General features: G+C 52.4%; 1 protein-coding gene across 3 annotated transcripts in view; it reads left to right on the forward strand.

Moving 5' to 3' along the window:
- The window catches only part of PFKFB3 (6-phosphofructo-2-kinase/fructose-2,6-biphosphatase 3), an 80,823-nt gene that overhangs the window by 44,717 nt on the left and 16,977 nt on the right, over positions 1-19,129 (forward strand). The window contains exons 1-5 of one of the 3 annotated variants that reach the window (XM_058532372.1): positions 8,244-8,687; positions 16,438-16,563; positions 17,512-17,608; positions 18,275-18,341; positions 18,883-18,957. In XM_058532372.1, coding sequence (XP_058388355.1) covers positions 8,612-8,687; positions 16,438-16,563; positions 17,512-17,608; positions 18,275-18,341; positions 18,883-18,957 — 441 coding nt within the window. In that variant the 5' untranslated portion in view covers positions 8,244-8,611. Of the gene's footprint in view, positions 1-8,243; positions 8,688-16,437; positions 16,564-17,511; positions 17,609-18,274; positions 18,342-18,882; positions 18,958-19,129 lie in introns of those variants that run through there. The other 2 variants (XM_058532371.1, XM_058532370.1) reach the window with 2 other exon arrangements.

Raw genomic sequence — 19,129 nt, forward strand, 5'->3', positions numbered from 1 at the left:
GAAAACTGAACTGGCCCCTTGCCATGCCTGCTCGGGTGGCTGGCCCTATCTGTGGAGGGGGGGGGGTCACTGTGGCACAGTGTCTGGGCCTCTGATTTTCCTCTTTAGAAGCTGGATTTTGGCAGTGCATCCAGAGATCATCTAGCTTAGGGAGACCAAGTCCCAAACCCAACTGGTAAGAGAACAGTAAATAAACTAGAATGCCCACTCGATACATTTTTAGGAGGATCACACTGGTGGTAGAATAGAACATTCAGGTCGGCTCACCAGTGGATTCTCTGTCAGAGAAGGTAAGAGGTGATTCTCGCTGTGAGAAGGTAAGCGGTAATTAGAAGGCTGCTGTGCGTGATGGAACAGAGAAAGGAGAATGTGAGTTACTGTAATGTCTACTCTCACAGAGCCAAGGCAGCCTGATCCATCCGTTTCTCAATAAATTACCCATTAATTACTCTCACTACAGATGGTAACTTTTTTCAGGATATGAGGGCCCCTAACTGCTTAATAACACGGTTACGGGTTCGAACATCCGGCTCTTCTTCTGCCCTACTCCCACCTCTTGTTTTCAAGCCTCTAAGAAGAATTTTCCAGAATAAAAGTTTCTGGCTCACCCTGCTCTTTCAGTTTCGTGAGGATAAATGCTATTTGGGGGAGGGATGGAAGAGAGATGGAGAGCCAAGTCGTTTGAAACACGTCTCCGTGCGGGGGGCCTACCTCTGGAGCTTCTTTACACACGCAGACCCGAGATCCTGGACCTTATAGGATTTCGGGGTCCTATTAGGATCTGTTCTTAGCACAGCCACCAGAGGCCACTCTAAACAAGTTCTCATGCAGTCCACCCATGTTTACTGGGTGTCGACCACCAGTGCCATGACTCTGTTCCAGGCGCTTGGGATGGATACATCAGCCAATGTGAGGAAGGCCCCTCCCTGCCCTGGCGGGTCGTCCATTCTATTGCTCGTTCTTCTTAGTGTCCTTTGGTGGCTTCGTCTTTCTTAGAAGAGGAGCCAGTCTTCCTGATGGTCCACAGCGTGCTACGTGGTGCAGCCCCTCCCACCTCATTCTCCAGCCCCCTCTGTTCCACCTATCCTGGCTCTTCCCTGAATCAGGACCCCACTCCAGGGCCCTTGTTCCTATTTACTCTACTGGACGGCCCTTCCTCCACATATCTGGAAGGGTGATTGACAATGTAGGATAAAAAATGGAATGTAAAATATCTCAATTATTTGTTATAGCATAACATGCTGAAATGACAGTATTTTGGATAGGTGAGGTTAACTAAAATATGTTATTGATATTAGTTTTACCTGTTTCTTTTTACTACTAGAGAATCTTTTTTTTTTTTCTTTCTGGTGAGGAAGATTGGCCCTTAGCTAACATCTGTTGCCAGTCTTCCTCTTTTTGCTTGAGGAAGATTGTCCCTGAGCTAACATCTGTGCCAAAGTTCCTCTATTTTGTATGTGGGATGTCACCACAGTATGGCTTGATGAGCAGTGTGTAGGTCTGTTCCCGGGATCCAAACCTGCAAACCCTGGGCTGCCGAAGCGGAGCACACTGAACTTAATCACTACCCCACTGGGCTGGCCTAACTACCAGAGAATCTTAAGCTATGATTGTAGCTCCTATAGGACAGTGCTGCCTGAAGCTCATAGAGATGTTATGCTATTGAAAATCTGGGTAAGGCTGCTGTGCTGTAAAAATGTATTATTAGCAATAGAAATTTGAGATTTATCTAATAATTTGAATGATGGAGATATAGGAGTATTTGTTCCTTTCTTTTTTCCCTTTACTAACAAATTAGGACATCTTAAAACCTTAAAAAAAGCCCAAGGCCTCCTCCACATCTTTTTGTCTTTTTTAATGCTGATTGAGTTTCATTCCATAAAAACTGTGATTTCTTTTTAAATTGGCTCCACTGTAGTAGACACCATGCGCCTTTTCTACATCAGAGGGTGGAAGGCTCTCCAGGTGTGATGCTAAAACATAAAGGATTGTGAATCTTTGGGAGGCTGGCTCTGTTTTCATATGTTAAGTATCACTTTACATCGTAGGGTCATTTGAAGGTTTTTAGTTATTAATCTTCATAATAGTTTCTTAAGATGATTCTTATTCGTATTTCCACATTATAACCAAATACTAAGTAATTTAGAGATTGTCATCAAAACCACTTGGATCCAAAAGTTTGCTGTTGGCATTGTTACTGGGAAGGAAACTGAGCGTTCTAGTTGGAAAGTAATTTAATTGGGAGAAACTTGAAAGAACACCAGGCTAGTTAAAGATCTTGGGTTTTTTTATTCCTTGGCTTATTAGCTATGTGATCACAGATAAGTGATTCCATATTTCTGAGCCTTGAATACTTGTTGAATGTAGGAAGAAGTGAGAGATCTTGACTTCTAGCTCCATGGGTCCTCCTGGACTCAGCAGAGAAAAACTGAAGAACTTGATGTGAAATTACCAGTTGATCTGCCCCCAATTATGTTCAAACTTTTCTTTCTATCCCAATATGGACTTAGCCTGCATTTGGCCTATTCTTATCCTACCTAACACTTTTCTCTTAGTTCCCAACTTTTATTCTAATACATTCTGTACATTTTCCCCTGTGGTCTTAAATGACAAGCTCTTGGACATGGGAGCTATTTATTTGCAATACTCAGTGTGAGGCTTGGCAGAACACCATGATGACAGCTACATGGTCACCTACTTCTCTTCGATGGCAGGACCCAAGATCACTGAGGGCCCAATGCAGCTTGTTCCTTGCAGTGTCTGACACACATCTACTGCTTGCGAGCGTCGAATGAATGCTAGGCACCAGAGAAGATGGACAGGGAGCTTCTGAAGTAGTTACCCATCTTCGTGCCTTCTTTCTCCTCTTGGCATCCTCAACTAAACTCTGCGTGATTATCTCTCTTTTATGTTTTAAGCGTGCAAATTGGTGACAAAGACTAAAGACCCACTGACCTTCTCCCAAAGACCTACACAAAGCCCATAAGCAGAATCATACCCCCCCCCACCCCAAATTAAAACGCAGCTTGAGTGTGAGCCCATTTTCCCACAGGTGCAGGAATCATGCAAGTTCTGTTTGCAAGAAGCAAAGGTGTTAGGAACACATGCAAATCACCAGAGTTCTTGAGTGCCTTTCTGCCAATTCCCTTCTCCCTCAGTGCCTGGATCTACACCATCTCTGCATTTTCTTTCAGAATTTGAGCAAATTGAGCTATCACTGATTTTAAATTTTTTGTTTTTTTACTTTTTATTTTGAAACACAAAAAGTTACAAAATAGTACATAGAGTCCCATGAACCCTTCACTCGGCTTCCTCTCATGGTGACATCTTAGATGACTGTAGTAAAATACCCAAACCGGGAAATTGACATTGGTACAATACCGTTAACTAGACCGCAGGACATCTGATTTTAAAAAGCACACATATTTTTTTGTCATAAAATAATACTTTTAAACACAAATAATATATGTCTTGATATTGGGTGAGGTGGCTGGCAAGGAGTGTATTCTCAAAGCTGTAGCCAGGTGTGATGCTGGATAGGAAACCCCAGCGGGTGGTTTGAAGAGCATGGTCCCACGCTCAGGGGTGTGCCCTAAGAGAAGGAAAGTCCTGTTGGAAGTGGAGTAACATGGGCAGAGGGAAATGGAGACTTGCTGGGAAGTTCAGTGGGGCTTCAGTTGCACAGTTGTGTCTATTCACCCAGAGCCAGGCTGTGGCCACGGAGGAGCTGCCCTCATACCCTCATAATGAGACATCTGGGTCCACTTGATTGGAGAAAAGTGTATATGACACTTGTAGGAAAATAATGATCTTTTTAATAGACTTCATCTTTTAGAGCAGTTTTAGGTTCACAGCAAAATTGAGAGGAAAACATAGAATTCCCGTATACCTCTGCCCCCACACATTCATAACCTCCCCCATTATCAACATTACCAGAATGGTACCTCTGTAACAATTGATGAACCCACATTGACACATCATTATCACCCAGAGTCCATTGTTCATATTAGGGTTCACTCTTGCTGTCGTACAGTCTATGGGTTTGGACAAATGTACAATGACATGTATCCACCATTGTAGTATCATACAGAGTAGTTTCACTGCCCTAAAACTCCTCTATGTTCACCTGTTCATCCCTCCCTCCTTGCTAACCCCTGGCAACCACTGATCTTTTTACCATCTCCAAAATTGTGTCTTTTCCTGAATGTCATAAAGTTGGAATCATACAATAGGTAGCCTTTTCAGACTGGCTTATTTCACTTAGTAATATGCACTTGTTTCCCCATGTCTTTTTATGGGTTGATGGCTCATTTCTTTTTAGCGCTGAATAATATCCCATTGTCTGGATGGACCACAGTTCATTTATCCATCTGTCTACTGAAGGACGTCTCAGCTGCTTCCGTGTTTTGGTGATAGTGAATGGAGCTGCTCTAAACCTCCATGTGCAGGTTTTGAATTGGGTTCTCAGCCCGGCGATACGGCATTGTGTTCCCATTCAGGTATGAGTGACAAACATTTTATGAAAAAAAAAAATCGCCCTCTCCCCTCTCTTTGGATGGGTGGTGAGGTAAGGGTTTATTTCAGTCTTTCGTTTGGAGTCTCACTTCACTCTCTCAGACATGGGATTGTTCACGGGAGCAAATGATGACACTTGGTGTCTAATTAGCATCTTCTGATTGCTCACAGCCTGCCACGGCCTGTTCTCCCTCTCATTCTCTCGCTGGGTCCGAGCGTGGTTTAAATGTTTAAATCTGCCTAGCTGGCACGGGCTCATGGAAATGGGGTTGCTTTCTGCTGTTATAGTACCAGGGAGCAGGGGTAAGGGTTAGAGACATTGGCCAGAGAGGGAACTGGGAACAGAAAAGGTCGTGGAGAAAACCTCTTCCACCATCCTTTCTCTGAGTCTAGACCTAGCTCAAGACTTCTCCTCTAGGAGCACCTCCGCCAGATACTGCCGCACAAGAAGTTCTTTCTCTGCTCTTTTCTGCCAAACAGCTCAACCGTTCTGGGTGAGATGGTCTGAATCATCTTGTGGTCTCCCCCTTCATCAGGACCGCACTCAGCACCCTGGGGTTAAGCTCTGCCATCAGGAGTCTACTGGGAAATTATCTGCTGTGTCAAGTAGGGGAAAAAAGTTCCTAACTGGCTGTGTTCCTTGACCTCTGACCTAGTTCCTTAACCTCTCTAATCTCTAAACTTCCCTTTACTCACTTAAAACAAGCGGATGACTGGATTATCTGGAATGTCCCTGCCAGCCTCAATAGTGCCTAGGACATGGATCATAGAATCTCCTCTACTACTTGGAGCCACGCTGTTTGTAAGAAGATCATTGAATGAGAGATATTTTTACATTCTCTGAAGCCTTTTCTGAAGGACTGCGTTCCTGATGGCCAGAATGGGGACAGGGCTTTGGTAAGAGCCCTAGATGGTTGGATGAAGATGGGGCCATTAGCAGAACTAGGGAAAGAGGGGGATGTCTAAACCAGTCAATTCTGAACCAGTACGCTCTTGGAATTCGGGGGCAGGTGGGTTGTTTACAAACGGTTCTGCAGTGAGGCAGTTTCATCGTCTTGTAAGGATGCTATTCTAATGTGCTTGAGGGCTGCAAGCAGGGCACAAATTCCAGCTGCCCCTTCTCTTTATTTTAAAGTGTGGATTTGTCCTTGTCTCCCACGCATTCCCAGTTTGTTTGCACTTAGATATCAGAGGTGGAGGGGAATTAAGTGATCTTCGTTTGTCTGCCCCCCTATCTGGTGCAGGAGATGATGAGGGAGAACTTAGTCTTTGCTGGGCAGCTATGGCAGCCCGAGGACAAGGGACGTGCAAAGGCCGGCTCTGCGTGGCGAGGGTGAATGCTTAGCGGGGATCTCTGAGGAACGTCAGCTGCCTCGGGCCCTCAGAGCTGGACTCAGGTCAGACCCGTTATCTGGGCCCGGAGATTAAAGCGGTGCCTCAGCTGGTGTGGACCTCTCTCCCCCTGAGCTGAACCCTACAGTTGTTTGCAAGCTTAGAGGCTTGCTCTGCCTGTGTGTGCAAAAAAACCCGGTGGGAAAGTAGCAGGCACGCAGGTACACTGGTTCTTCCCGGAAAGGCAAGTTTGCAAGCAATGTAGGGGTGCAGCCGCCCTCACATGCACCGCCGGCACCCCTCCCCGACCCCAGCCACCCCGGGCGGCAACTTTCCCGGCGGCGCAGGCGCTCGCTTGCTGCTCTTTTTCCCTTTGGATCAGCCTGTTCTTATTTCAGGAGTGGAGTGGGTCTCTCCCTGGGGCGTTATAGGGTGTCATGTCTGGCATTTGCTCCCACTGCAGAAAAACAAGTCCAAATGCAATGCACTCGGGTTTCTGAACAGCTGCCCGAGCGCTGAAATCAGACAGTCAGCAAAGCTGTTGGAGAGAGAGTAGGGACTCCGGGGAGGGCGGGGGCAGGAGAGGTGCCCGGAGAGGGGGCGGGGCACGGGGCCGGGTGTCGAGGGTACCCGCCTGGTGGGCGATGCTCGGCACTCTGGGCCTCTCTGGGCGGGCTGGGGTGCGGGGAAGGGGGGATGCCCGGATTGGGCGGGGTGCCGGGAGTGGGGGTCGTGGCGGGGGAGGTGGCGCCCGCGGGGTGGGCGATGCTAGGCGCCCGCGCCCCTGGGCGGGCTGGGGTGCCCGGAGTGCGGGTCGGAGGGGAGTGGGTAGGAGCACCAGCCCGGTGGGCGACCTGGGCGCTCCCGGCCTCTGCGCTGGCTGGGGCGCAGGGAAGGGGGTAGGTCTGGGCGAGGCGGGCGGGCGGGGCGCGAGCAGCCGCGCCGGCAGCCAGGGAGCCGGCGCCGTCCCAGCAGAGCCATGCGGGACGTGAGGGACGTGTGGCAGCCTCTGCGCAGCCTACTCCGGCGCAGGGTGGGTTTCAGGGAGCGCCGCCTTCTTCCTTGCAATCACAGCGCAACCTCAGCGTGAGGTATGCACCTCTGCAAGGCAGGGCAGCGCTTCTGTGCTGATGTATCGCGTGCTCAAGTCACATCTGTGTAATGCCACTGTGCAGGCTGCGGTCCCCACCAAAAGCACCTCAGATCTTTACAGGGCGCCCACTGGCTTGACTACACGACTGTCACATATCGAGAGCTGATGCAAAACTGCGATGACCGGGGGAAGGGGGCAGAAAGGACACATACTCACCAAAAATTGGCGAGGAAGAGATGCAGTGGGGCTGTGCCAGATAGCTGTCATGAATTTTAGGGGTTTTCATAATCAAGGTGCCGCCTCCCAATAGTTATCCCGGGGTTTGTAGTCAAGTAATGAATTGCAGGTCGGAATAGGATTTAGTTTTATTTACTCTTCTACTCAGAGAGATAAAGGTATATTGAAAATATTGTAAATGGTGACCATTTACATTTCGGTCCGGCCTCCGGGGCTTTCCCGCCCCCTCCTCGAACCCAGCACCGCAGGCCCCTCAGCAGCTGGTCGCGGAGCCAGGGTTGCATGTCTTGGGGCTGGGTGTTGGGGGAGCGATGTTCAGCACAAGTGAAGGTTTCTAAGGGCTTCAGGAAAGTGGGCGGGGTGAGGACGAAGGACCAGGGAAGCCCCCTCTCCGCGGGTGGCGGGGGTCGTGGTGGGTGAGACTCACCGGTATTTTTAGAGAGCAGCTATGGCAAGGAGGCACCTGGAGAGCAGTGCCCCACAGGCGCTCTCAGCATCCTCCCTCCAGCTTCCCTCTAGGGTAGCAGAGACGCCCCCTCTCCGTACCCGCTAACCTCCCTCCAACCTTTAGCCCTAAGCCCGGGTCTTCAACCTGTCTGTGTCTGACCCGGAGCGCGTGTTAAGAATGCAGAGTATTGGAGTCCCACTCCAGAGAGGCTGAGTCAGGAGGACCATTTTAACCAGCATCTCAGGTGATTCAGCTGCGGGGATCCACGGACCACGCTGGACGGCGCCGCCCCTCTCCTCCCAGCACGGTTGAGATGATTATTCTGGGAAGCTGTGCCCGTCGTCTCTAGGGGGTGACAGGAAGAGGCTCACGGAGACCTTCAGCAAGGGCTAGGTTTAGGGCGTCATCAGAGGGACTGCAGGAGCAGGGCGCGCTGCTGTCGCCGGCCTGCAGGGGGCGCCCCCAGGCCACCTCCTGGCTTGCCCACCCCCTCTCCCCACGTGCAAGGGGGCTGAAACCCGAGGAATGCGTCCCCGCCCCGAGGCTGACGTGTGCGGCTGCGTCGCTGCGGGCCGCGACTCTTAAAAGCACGGGCGGAGCGCCGGGCATCCTAGCAGAGCTGGAGAGGAGGCGAGCGGGAGGAGAGGGCGACGAACTCTAGCTGGCGCACGGGGACCGCGGCTGTCACTGCGCTCCGAGCACCCCGGGGGCTTCCTGAGTGGACGAGCCGGCCTTGCGGGAACTGCGGGTGCAGCCCCAGCCCCCTGCCCCTCTCGCAGCGCTCGTGGAGCCTCACGCCCCGGGCGAGCGTTCGTGATTTAGCACAAAGCACGTTTCCAAAAAGCAGCGCTAGGGAGAGCGCCCGGGCCGCGCTCCCGAGTACGCACCCCCTCTTCCCCTTTGTTTCGGGCGTCGACAGGCTGCTCTCCTCCCCAAGTCTGAATTCTTCGCGAGGGGCGGAGGGCCGCCGAGGCTGGGCTGTGAAGATGCCCCTGGAACTGACTCAGAGCCGGGTGCAGAAGATCTGGATCCCCGTCGACCACCGCCCCTCGCTGCCCAGATGTGAGTGCAGTTGTGAGCGGGCTGCAGGGGAGGGGCGCGCCGCGTGGAGAGCGAGGCCATTGTGTGGCCGGGCCCCGGCGGGGCGCTTTTGTGCCAGCTCCCCTCCTCCGCGCTCTCGTGCGGAGCCGGGCGCCGCCCTCCACGGCTGTCCCCCGGCCCGGGGCCCGGCGTCCCCGCTCCTCCCCGGCGCGCGGCCGGGTCCCGCCACCCTCGCGGCGGGGCGGGGTCCGCGGTGACGGCACGGGCTCCGGTGCGGGCCGGGCGCGGGCGCTGCGCCTCCTCTGGCCGGCGTCGGGGGCGCTGTGGCCCGGCCCGCTGCCCCGCGGAGCTGTGCTCGGCTCGCGCCCGGGCCAGCGCTCCCGAGCGCCCGCGGCGGGAAGCGCAGGGCGCTGCAGAAAGCCTTTGCTTCGAGGAAGCTTGGGAAGGGGCGCTCGCGTGTCCCCAGCCCGGGCGCCCGCCGGCCGGGTACAGCCAAGGGACGCGGCCGCTCGCACGCGCCGCACCTCCTCGGGTCTCCCCACCCGTTTCTCTGCCTCGCTCTTTCCCACTCTCCCTCCTCTTCTCGCTCCTTCGGTATATTTCCACCACCTCAGTCCACCTTACTGTGTATTTCTCTTCTCTATTTCCACCTTCTGTTTCCTTCTCCTTTCTAATCTCCTCTCTCTACTTCTCTTTATATTTCTATTTTCTCTGTTTTTACTTGTCTCCATTTTCTCTCTCTCCTTCGTTATATTTCTTCTCCTTTTCCTCTCCCTCCCTCTCCCCGCTCCCACCTCCAGCTCCTGTGCTAGGGGCCATGAGAGAGCTGTCTGGAACCAAGCATTTGCCCCCGGTTTTGGGGAGGGTCTGTGGCTCGGTGACGGCACACTTGGCAGCGTTTCACATGCACACACACACTCCTCGGTGCTCGGAATTTGCTGGCAGTTCACCTCCCCGCCTGTCGCTGGCCACGAATGCTTTGGAAAGGTTTACCTTGGGCTCTGTCCCTAGCTACAGAGAGAGCCACCTCTTAAAAGAGTGATTCCAGTGGTTTGAAGGTGGCGCCGCTCCCCCACCTGACCTGCCCATCAGGTGCATAGGGTCGAGGTGGATAGTGTTGAGCTCCAGGCCAGGTCAGCTTGTCTAGGAGGTAAACGGAGGATCCGAGGTGGCTTCTAGGCATCGGTGGCGCCTGAGTGCGAGGTGGCCTGCTGGCCTTCTCTGCTGCCACGTTTCTCAGGGGATGGTCACCCAGGCCACGGAGACAGCTCTCTGCCTCAGGCTTTGCGCAGGTTTGAATCACCACCTCCTGCCCCTGGACCTGCCCCAGGAAGGTGGGGAGAGCTGGCCGATGGTGCTCCTAGGTCATCCTGGTGACGGGGACCTGGCAAGGCGCTCCCTTGCACTGGGATCCGCTCCTCCACCAGCTTGTCAACTCTACTGGACCTGAGGGTTCTGGGGGCCACAGAAGCCTTAAGGAGGTCTAGGTTTCTTTGCAAGGTAGCCAAGGCTGGGGGCTTTTTTTAAGCAGCGCCTTAAATCCTGAGGGAGATTTGGCCTTGGCAAGATGCAGAAACAACCCGGTCCTTTTTGACTTTTGAATAAAAGATATTTATGCAGCACTTTGTAAACTAATTGGTCATGCAAATATAGTTGGTTCTCTACATATATGTAAATGCATGCATCTGTATGTATGTGTGTACACACACACATTTAGTAGGCCCCTGAGGTTCATGGTGGTAGGGTGACATCTGGGAGCAATGACCGTGCAGTTCGGTGCAGAGGCCGCTGAGATTGGCTGGTACTCACTCAGGCGTGTGATTCTGAGACGCAAGTGTGCAGAATGCTTCCTTCCCCCATGCTGCAGAGACCCATCCATTACACTCTATCAGTCTGCACGTCTCACACGCAGATGAGAGATTTGCCTAAAAACCCCTGTCAGAAGCATTCAGAGCTCGGCGCAGTGGGGGGGGCTTTGCTAAAGCTGATGGATTAAGTCTTGTCCCCGCCCACTCCTGGAATCCCTGTGTGTGGTTCTGGGGTGTAGTCGCCCGCACGGTCTGCCTTATAAAAATATCTGCAGCTGGATATTTATTACATGTGCTTATTTTGAGTAGCAGTGTCTGTCTCAGTTTATATAGTCACATTTGTCTCTCATCAGAATGGAGAAAAGAGGGTATTTTTTTTTTTTCAGCATTTTTCCTGATTTTCCTGCCACCCTCTCCCCTTTAATGGCGTTTGGAACAAGTTGGAACATCGGATGGATTTTCTTCCTCCTAAACCTGTTTCCGTCTTTCTAAGTGGGGTCCTAATGGGGGATCTACAGCAGGTTCCCCTGAGGTTTATTAACTAAAACAGGGTGTGAGGGACCTTACTGTTCACGTACCAGGAATAGGAAAACAACAGAAAGCCCCAGGTTGATTTGTTGGATGATTTTCTGCCTCCAAAGCAGGTCAATTGGGTGCCCTCTTGCTACACCCACATTATGGTAAATACTCTTTGCAAAACCTGCAGCTTCCTTCAAATGCAGACCGTAACTCAGGGAGGCTTACTGAATCGGTGAATCAGCTTGATCCACAAGGAAGTAAATTATTCACTGGCAAGAGCTGGCTCTCTTTTCTGTTTATCTTCCCTGAAAGTTGAGAGCCTCTGCATGCCAGTCTCTACTCATTTGGGCGAGTTATTTGTCCACTCAGAACCTCAGTTTCTTCATCTATAAAGTAGGTTACATCCTGTCCACGGAGAGCAAGATTTTCATCTCAATAGGAACAGGAACCCACTGATGGTGTTCTAACTTAAAGAAAGAAGAGAGGGGGATGTTCAAGAGAAATCTCTGCCTTGTCCTTGGGTGGCCACTACAGTTTATAGCAGTGATTTTCGGCCCTGGCTGCACATTAGAATCATTCGGGGGAGATTTGAAAAAAAAAAAATCCATACTGGTACCCCGAACCAAGTTAGAATCCCTGCAGGTGCACTCTGGGCATCCTAGTTTTTAAAAGCTCCTTACGTTCAGCTGCTGGTTGAGAACCACTAGTTTAGGAAAGAACGCTTGAAAGATTTCAGGTGAGAAGGACCTGTGAGCCCCAGTTCTGTCCCTTACCACTCGTCCTGTGAGACCCCTCTTTACTTGTGGGTCCTTGTTTCCTTGTGTCTAGAGGGATGAAAGCCGTATGGCTGATACTATTGGAGGCCACGTTGGAAGGATTTCACACGTATTGTAGTTAATTTTCCCGAGAACCTTTTTGAAGCATCCTTCCATTTCACAGAAAAGGAAACTAAGACACCAAGAGATCAAGTAATTTGTCCAAGGTCCAAGGAGGTGGTGGGCCCTGCTTTGAACTCTGTTTGACTCCAGGCCCTGACCGCTAAGCCACTATAATATTGTATTGCTTCCCAGGTTGTCAAATGATTCACTAAAATGCCCAGTCCCTCCCTATTGCTGGCAGAGTCCATCTCACGTTGGGAGGGCCATTCATTGGGCAAAGATTAGTTAGGCATGAGTTAAAATGTTCAGGCAAAGTAATGAATGGGTACAGTATCCATCAAATAGTACAGTAGGGCTTTTGAAAGAGGTTTTGGAGCCAGCCCTGATGGCCTAGCGGTTAAAGTTCAGCACGCTCTGCTTTGGTGGCCTGGGTTCGGTTCCCGGGCGCAGAACCACACCACTTGTCTGTCAGTAGCCATGCTGTGGCGGCGGCTCATGTAGAAGAACTTACAACTGTATACAACTATGTATTGGGGATTTGTGGGGAAAAGAGAGGAAGACTGGCAATAGATGTTAGCTTAGGGTGAATCTTCCCCTGCAAAAAAAAAAAAGAGGTTTTGCTTAGCTGGGTTCTCCCCACCCTGCAAATCCTTAGCCCACCCCCCTGGGCCAAGCTCACTCAGATGTTGATTCTTAACATTAACTAAGCAGACCCTGGGCTGATGTGATCCCAGGAGAAAGTTCGTGTCCAGTGGACAACAGTCAAGTGTCCGTCATTGCTTTCTGGGCCTGCATTCCATTCTTCTAGGGCCAAGCACGTGAAAACTGTTTCCCAGAGAGCCCCTCTCGGGTGGTGGTGTAAGGTCCCGGCAGGTCTTTCTGTGCAGCATCTGGTTTGCCTGGCCTGGTGGGAGTAGGTCTGGATTGAAATCCCATCAGGCGTTTCTGGGGCCTGACCCCGCCTGCCGCTGTAGCTTGTTGCCTGTTTTCAGCACCCCCGTCCACTGGTTCCCGTGGAACTCGTCACTGAAGCGTAGCTTGCCTACTTGCAGAAAAGACTTGGCATCTTTTGAGGTTACCATTGTGGAGCGCCTCTGGGTAGAAGAAAGCTTGCAGGAGGTCCGGGAGCAACAGCAAAGTGCCTTCCAGTGGTTTATTTTATTTTCTGAGCATGAGTTGCAGGTATCAGTATGGGGGGGTGAGGACACCTGTCAAGTGCCTGTCTATGTCAGTGAATTACACATTATGAGAGAGGTCAGCGGCTTAATCCAGGGAGTGGGGCTGGACTCAGAGCCCGAGAATGTAGCCTCCGTCCAGGGTGTGGGACTTTACCCTGAGTCGTCTGGCTGACCACTTGCAGGATTGGCTACTCAGGTCCCCATAGGCTGCTGATCGACAGCTGGCCTCCTGGTTATCACTTGCTTTCCTGTATCCACTGAGGAGCAGCAAACTAGCACATTACATCATAATCACACGAGGCGGTCAGGTCCTAACTTAGGTGCTACTGTGGACGCTGACCCTAGCTACCCAATTCAAGCCCACTCCCACGGCCACGCCGGCCCCAGGGCCAGCGCTCTCTATACGACATCTGCTCTACTGTCATCGTAGCAATTGTCACTCCCCTAAATGAACTTGTGCATTTCTTTGCTTCTATATTGTCTGTCCCCTGCCCAAGACCAGATGCTTCTCAGTACAGCGATTGCATCCACGTATGCTCGGTGCTCACAGGGCACCCAGCACGTGTGTCCCTGAATGAGTGCATGTGATGACGTTAGAGAGAGGAGAGTGAGCTCCCGGACCTCGGTGACTTTCCGAGAGCTCTCACTCGAGTGATGGCCTTAACCATGGGTGACACTTTTAGCCTGAGCACCCCCAAACTGCTATTGCTTCTTTATGCCTTAAACATAGTGAACATCCGTGTATCCCCTTATACACTATCTAAGTACATTTCAGTATAAAAACTTTTATTTTGGTGAAAAGGAAATTAAAATATTAAACAGTTGTATGAGATGAAATAACACACCAGTACTGTTTGGAATATCTTGTGTTAAACTCCATACTTCTCTTCCCTAATCTGTGTGCTGTTGGGGAAGAGGAGGAAACGGCAGAGCTCCAGGGAAGATGGTATGAGAGGCGGGAGGGGGCTCTCTTCCCATGGGTCAAAAGGGTCCACAGAGAAGAAGAAGCTGAGGGTCTGGGGGGAACTGAGGCAGCTGGGGCAGGTGATTATCGGACCATGAATGCACTTGAGATGTGCTGTGAGTTTAAAAAAGAGGGGGGAGAGGGATGAAGGAGAGTAGGACTCAAAGGTTTAGTCAAAAGGTTGTGTGGCTCTCCTTCTCTGCTGGAGACCCACGACGGCTGGGTGGAGGGACGGCTGCAGCCACCTTTGGTGGCCCCTCCTGCAGCCTTCGACTCGTATGCAGGAAGCCAAAGGAGCGGGGAGAATGACTTCTGCTTTTCCAAATAAGGGAGTGATGGTTTATTTCAGTTTGAGATTCAACCTGCAATTTTGGCTGAAGAGATTCACTCTGCCTTGTCATTATGGTTTTTTCCCTCCCAAAGGATTATTGCCGGAGGAGACCTGTGCATATGACGAGTGGATGGGAGAACTAATCCCCTATTTGATAAATCGGTCAACCGCTGTCTCCGCTTCCTTGGCATGAGGCCAGCACAAGTGTTCCAGGCCCGTGCACGGCTGAGAGAGAGAGAGTGTGTGTCCATCTGTTGTGTGCATGTTCAGATGCCCTTGGGAGCAGTGGCACTGTGGGGACATCAGATAAGACTGGGGAAAACCACTGGCTTGGGGGAAGCATTAGTAGAGTGAGTACTGTTTCCAGGAACCAGTGAGAACACTTCAACACTTTTCTCATGTGTCACCTGCGGCTGCCACAAAGCATACAGTAGGGTGTGTCTTGTGTCCCCATGGTTTTCCGGGAGGCTGTCACCTTTCTCTGCTTGCCCCTTGGGACTCAAGCCCACTGGTGGTGCTTTGCTCTCCTCGTGCGCTCACACCGGGCAGGGTGATGCCCCGGTTTCCAGGAACTGGTTTGTTCCCAGCCGCTGGGAGCTGAGGAATCCCAGCCAAGGGCTTTTGTGGCTCCGGAATGTCTCCTGGCCTCCTGATGGCCTTTCTTCCTCCTCTCTCTGCGTGGAGAAGGTCGCTGATGGTGTGAAAACATGGAAGAAGAAACAGCCTCTGTGTGTTGTGCTGGCTTCCTCCTTGCCTCCAGCCCACAGGTCCAGGAGGCAGATCCTAGAATAGCGCTAAGGACGCGTGACCTTAGTTTGGTCACCAGGCTGAGTGTGGGACCACATTGGGGCGTCCAGCTTAAGTGGAGGCGCCTTCCTTCAAGGCTGTGCCTGCCAGTGGTCTGGTGACCCTTCCTCCTCCCCTATCTGGCCTTCGCCTGCTTAGAGACAGGCAGAGCCCTGTCTAAGTCTGACTGCTGCTTAGATTGTGGTGCAGCCTGAATCGCTTTGCCTGCACCCGTGTGGCCAGTGCAGGAAGTGATGCTGCGTGGCTAATGAGAAGAGCTGGCAGCGCTGCTGGGCTGGGAGTGGGCAGGTGGCCGGTGTCTTGCTCCCAACGAGCACTCTTGTCACTGGGATGCTGGAGTCACCTGAGAGTCTCAGGGGCAAGATGCCAGCCAGGGAAATACAGCGCCTTAAATGTCCAGAATAGGGTTTTTGGGCTGCTTCTTTAAAACCCAGTGAAAACCTCTCTCCCTCGCATTTGGCTTGTTGAGATTCCTAGGAACATGGGACAGTGGTTCAGCAGCGAAGCCAGAGGAGATTCACAAGCAAGACCCTGTGGGTTTCCTGGGGCCCTGCCTGGGGCATAGTGACGTGGGGCGTCTGAGGCCCTGTGACCTGCCAACCCTTCAGCAGGGCCCTGGCATCAGTCAGAACTTGGAAGGGGAGGAGCAGGAAGGGGCAGGAGGGTCTCAGGGACAGAGGAGTTTATCTGTCACCCTTTCTGGGGGCCAGCATTCTGGGTCCCTGACGTACTTTCATTTGATAAACTCTTACGTTTTAAAAATGTCTTCTTTTAAGAGTTATTTTTTTAGGAAGGCCACCCAGACCTGCTGTGTGGAGGTTGGGAAATCGACGATTGGCTTTTCTGTATTTTGGCTGCTGTGGGGACCCCTGTCCCGCTGCCACCTGCCACCCGGATTTACATGTTATGTTGCATTTGGAAACGTCTCCTAGTGTTAACCTCACCCTCACTGGTGTTGGGGAGTCTCTTGCTTACACCCCCGAGGGGTGCTTTCTGCTCTGGGCTTAGTAACCGGTTCCCTGCCTGGGTTTAGGGCCCTCCGGTATCAGGTTTGGAATTTGGGGTTGGGGACGGTCCCTGCCTCGCATTCCCTGAAAACAAGATGGTGCAGCAGGGTGTGACGAAGGGGCTCTGGCCACCAGGGGACCCAGTCCCGCTGGATGGTAAAATGTCCGGGTCTTTGAGGTGGGAACGAAACAGGAATCCTTTAAAGTATGTTGTGGGGTACAGGAATTTGTTCGTCACTACAGGCCACCTCATGATGACACCTCTGTTCCTTTTCCCAGCCTGTGGGCCGAAGCTCACCAACTCCCCGACGGTGATCGTCATGGTGGGCCTCCCTGCCCGGGGTAAGACCTACATCTCCAAGAAGCTGACTCGCTACCTCAACTGGATTGGTGTCCCCACAAAAGGTGAGGCTGGGTTCCAGGGCTGGGGTGGTCACGCTGAGTGACTCGCCAACCCCCTGCATCCAAAAAAAAATGGCCCTTTCATCTCCAGCCACTGGAGCTCCCTTATGGGGCTACTCTTGGGCTAGTCTGTCCCCTGTAGCAGGGGGGGCGGGGGACCCTTTCTGGCTGTGTCACCCACCATGCTGTATACACACCCTGACTTTGTGTTGGGGTCTTTCTCGCTGGCCTCGCTCTTTGTCCCACTGCCCCAAATCCTGCCCAGCTCTGCCTCACCTCCTTAGGAAGCCTCGTCTGGCCCCCAGAGTCAACGCGGATCTTTTTCCTTTAAATTCCCATGGCACTCCGTTGTGACATTCCTCTACTGACTGTCATAATGTGCTCTATACCGTTGATTATATTTTCATGAATCTTTGCCCGGTCTTCCCAACTGCGTGGGCAGTGTCTTGAGGATGGGGACTAATGTTTAGGTTTACTGTGCCCCACTGTGTGGTACCCAGTAAGTATTCAGTGTGTCCCCTGGGCGCAGGCTGCTGCATCAGCAGAAGAATGGCTGGTTTGGACCTGTGTGTGTGTGAGACCCCACTCTCTCTCGGACACCATTGGCAGAAAGCATTGCCCTATTTTTGCTAGACATGTGCCTGCCACCTGTTCTCACAGTCTCAGCCTCAAGCCCGAGGCTGGACTGGAGACTGGGCTGTGGGAGACAACCTCCAGAAAGGCAGGCCGCTGTGAGCGGTGTTTGGTCTGGGGAAGCCGGGCTGCCTTCTTGGTGGATGTTTAGCCTGGGCGTGGGCTGCACTCTCTGGTTTCCATGACTGATCAGAATCTCATTCAAATCGGCGTTGGTGTGTTGGCTTGGGTTCCTTTTTTGGGGCGAGTGTTCCTAGCTGTGAGTGGCCCCTCCTTCCTGGGGTCATTTGAGGGTCTGTCCTCTCTCTCCGCCCGCAGTGTTCAATGTTGGGGAGTACCGCCGGGAGGCCGTGAAGCAGTACAGCTCCTACAACTTCTTTCGCCCCGACAACGAGGAGGCCATGAGAGTGCGGAAGTAAGGCCTGAGCTGCCGTGGGAGACTGTGGGTTTGGGTTTGCTTTGCTCTTTAAAGCCAGCTTTTCTGACAGAAAGAGGAAGCTAGCCTGCGGTGTGGCCGTCAGCTCTGGCCCCCACTCCGTGTGGGGTGGACAAGTCTCTTTGCGGCTTGCTGCTCTCATCTGCTCCCAGATGGTCTAATTCAGCTGATGTGATACAGATCAACCACAACGGCTCATTAAAAATGAACAAAAGGGTTTTCATGGAAAATCATCTGTTTATATTTGAAAAGGATTTTTTTAAGCCCAGGGGGATCATGAAACCCAAGTGCGATAGGTTCAACCCTGGCTGCACTTTAAAATCTCCTGGGAGCTTGGACAGATCCCCATGCTAGCCCGGCCTAGATCAGTGCAGGGAGACTCTCAGGGCAGGACCTGGGTGTCACCTTTTAAAAGCTCCCAGGGGATCTCAGTGTGCAGCCAGCCGTGAGCATCACTTTCCGAGGGTGACTGCCACCTTCTGTGTGGGGCTCTGGTTGGGTGCCTCTGGGCCTGGCCGCCCTGGCCAGCGGAGCGGTTCAGCAATAGATAGCGGTCACTCTGCTTGTCGGGTTGAGCGGGGTTGCTGGGGCTGCCCCGGGCGGACGCGCCAGCTCTGATGCGCCTTCCCTTCCTGTGTGTTGTAGGCAGTGCGCTCTGGCTGCCTTGAGAGACGTCAAAAGCTACCTGACGAAGGAAGGCGGCCAAATTGCAGTAAGTCTGGGAACATGCCAGCTCTGTCTCCCATCCCGTAGTGGGATGGTGCTCTGGAGAGAGAAGAATGTAGACACTGGCCCGAGCAGTGCCGAGAGCCATGTGGGGACACCTTAAATAGGGATAAGGGCCTCTGGCCTGAGAGTTGAGGGAAGCAGATGGTCAGAGCAGCACAGGAGCCCAGAAAGGTGGTTGGGGGGGGGGTGGACTTGGGGCACAGCCAGCTGCTGTGCTCTGCTCACCCATCCTCTGTGTGCCATCGGGCACCACCCTCCAAGGCAGACTGGACCCGGGACGGCTGCGGCCGTAGTAGCCAGGGTCCCTTCCAGTACACCCTCCCCTGCACATTTCTGTTGTCTGTTTGCTTTAAGGAGTGTTCCCACCCTCCCTTACCCTCCCTGAGTGCTGGAGGCGGTGGGAGAGGGGAGGGAGATTTTTGGCTTATACCTAGAAGTGACAGGCCTGACCTACTCGGTGGTTTAGTAAATACTGTTAAACTCAAACTTGGGTTCTCTTCACTGCCCGCCTTTGGCCCTATCAGGTTTTCGATGCCACCAATACTACTAGAGAGAGGAGACACATGATCCTTCATTTTGCCAAAGAAAATGATTTCAAGGTGAGCGAAATTTCTTGTCTTGCCCCAGAAGGCTCAGGAGCAAGGAAAACCTATCAGGGATCGGCTGATTCCTGTGTCTGGAGCACCTCTGCTCCATGCTTGGTCCTTCACCTCCCGCTGCCCTTGTTTTGCTGTCTACAGATTGGGCCTTCCTGGTGGGGCCTCTTAGGGG

The sequence above is a fragment of the Diceros bicornis genome, chromosome 36, assembly GCF_020826845.1.
Source record: "Diceros bicornis minor isolate mBicDic1 chromosome 36, mDicBic1.mat.cur, whole genome shotgun sequence".
NCBI lineage: Eukaryota > Metazoa > Chordata > Mammalia > Perissodactyla > Rhinocerotidae > Diceros > Diceros bicornis.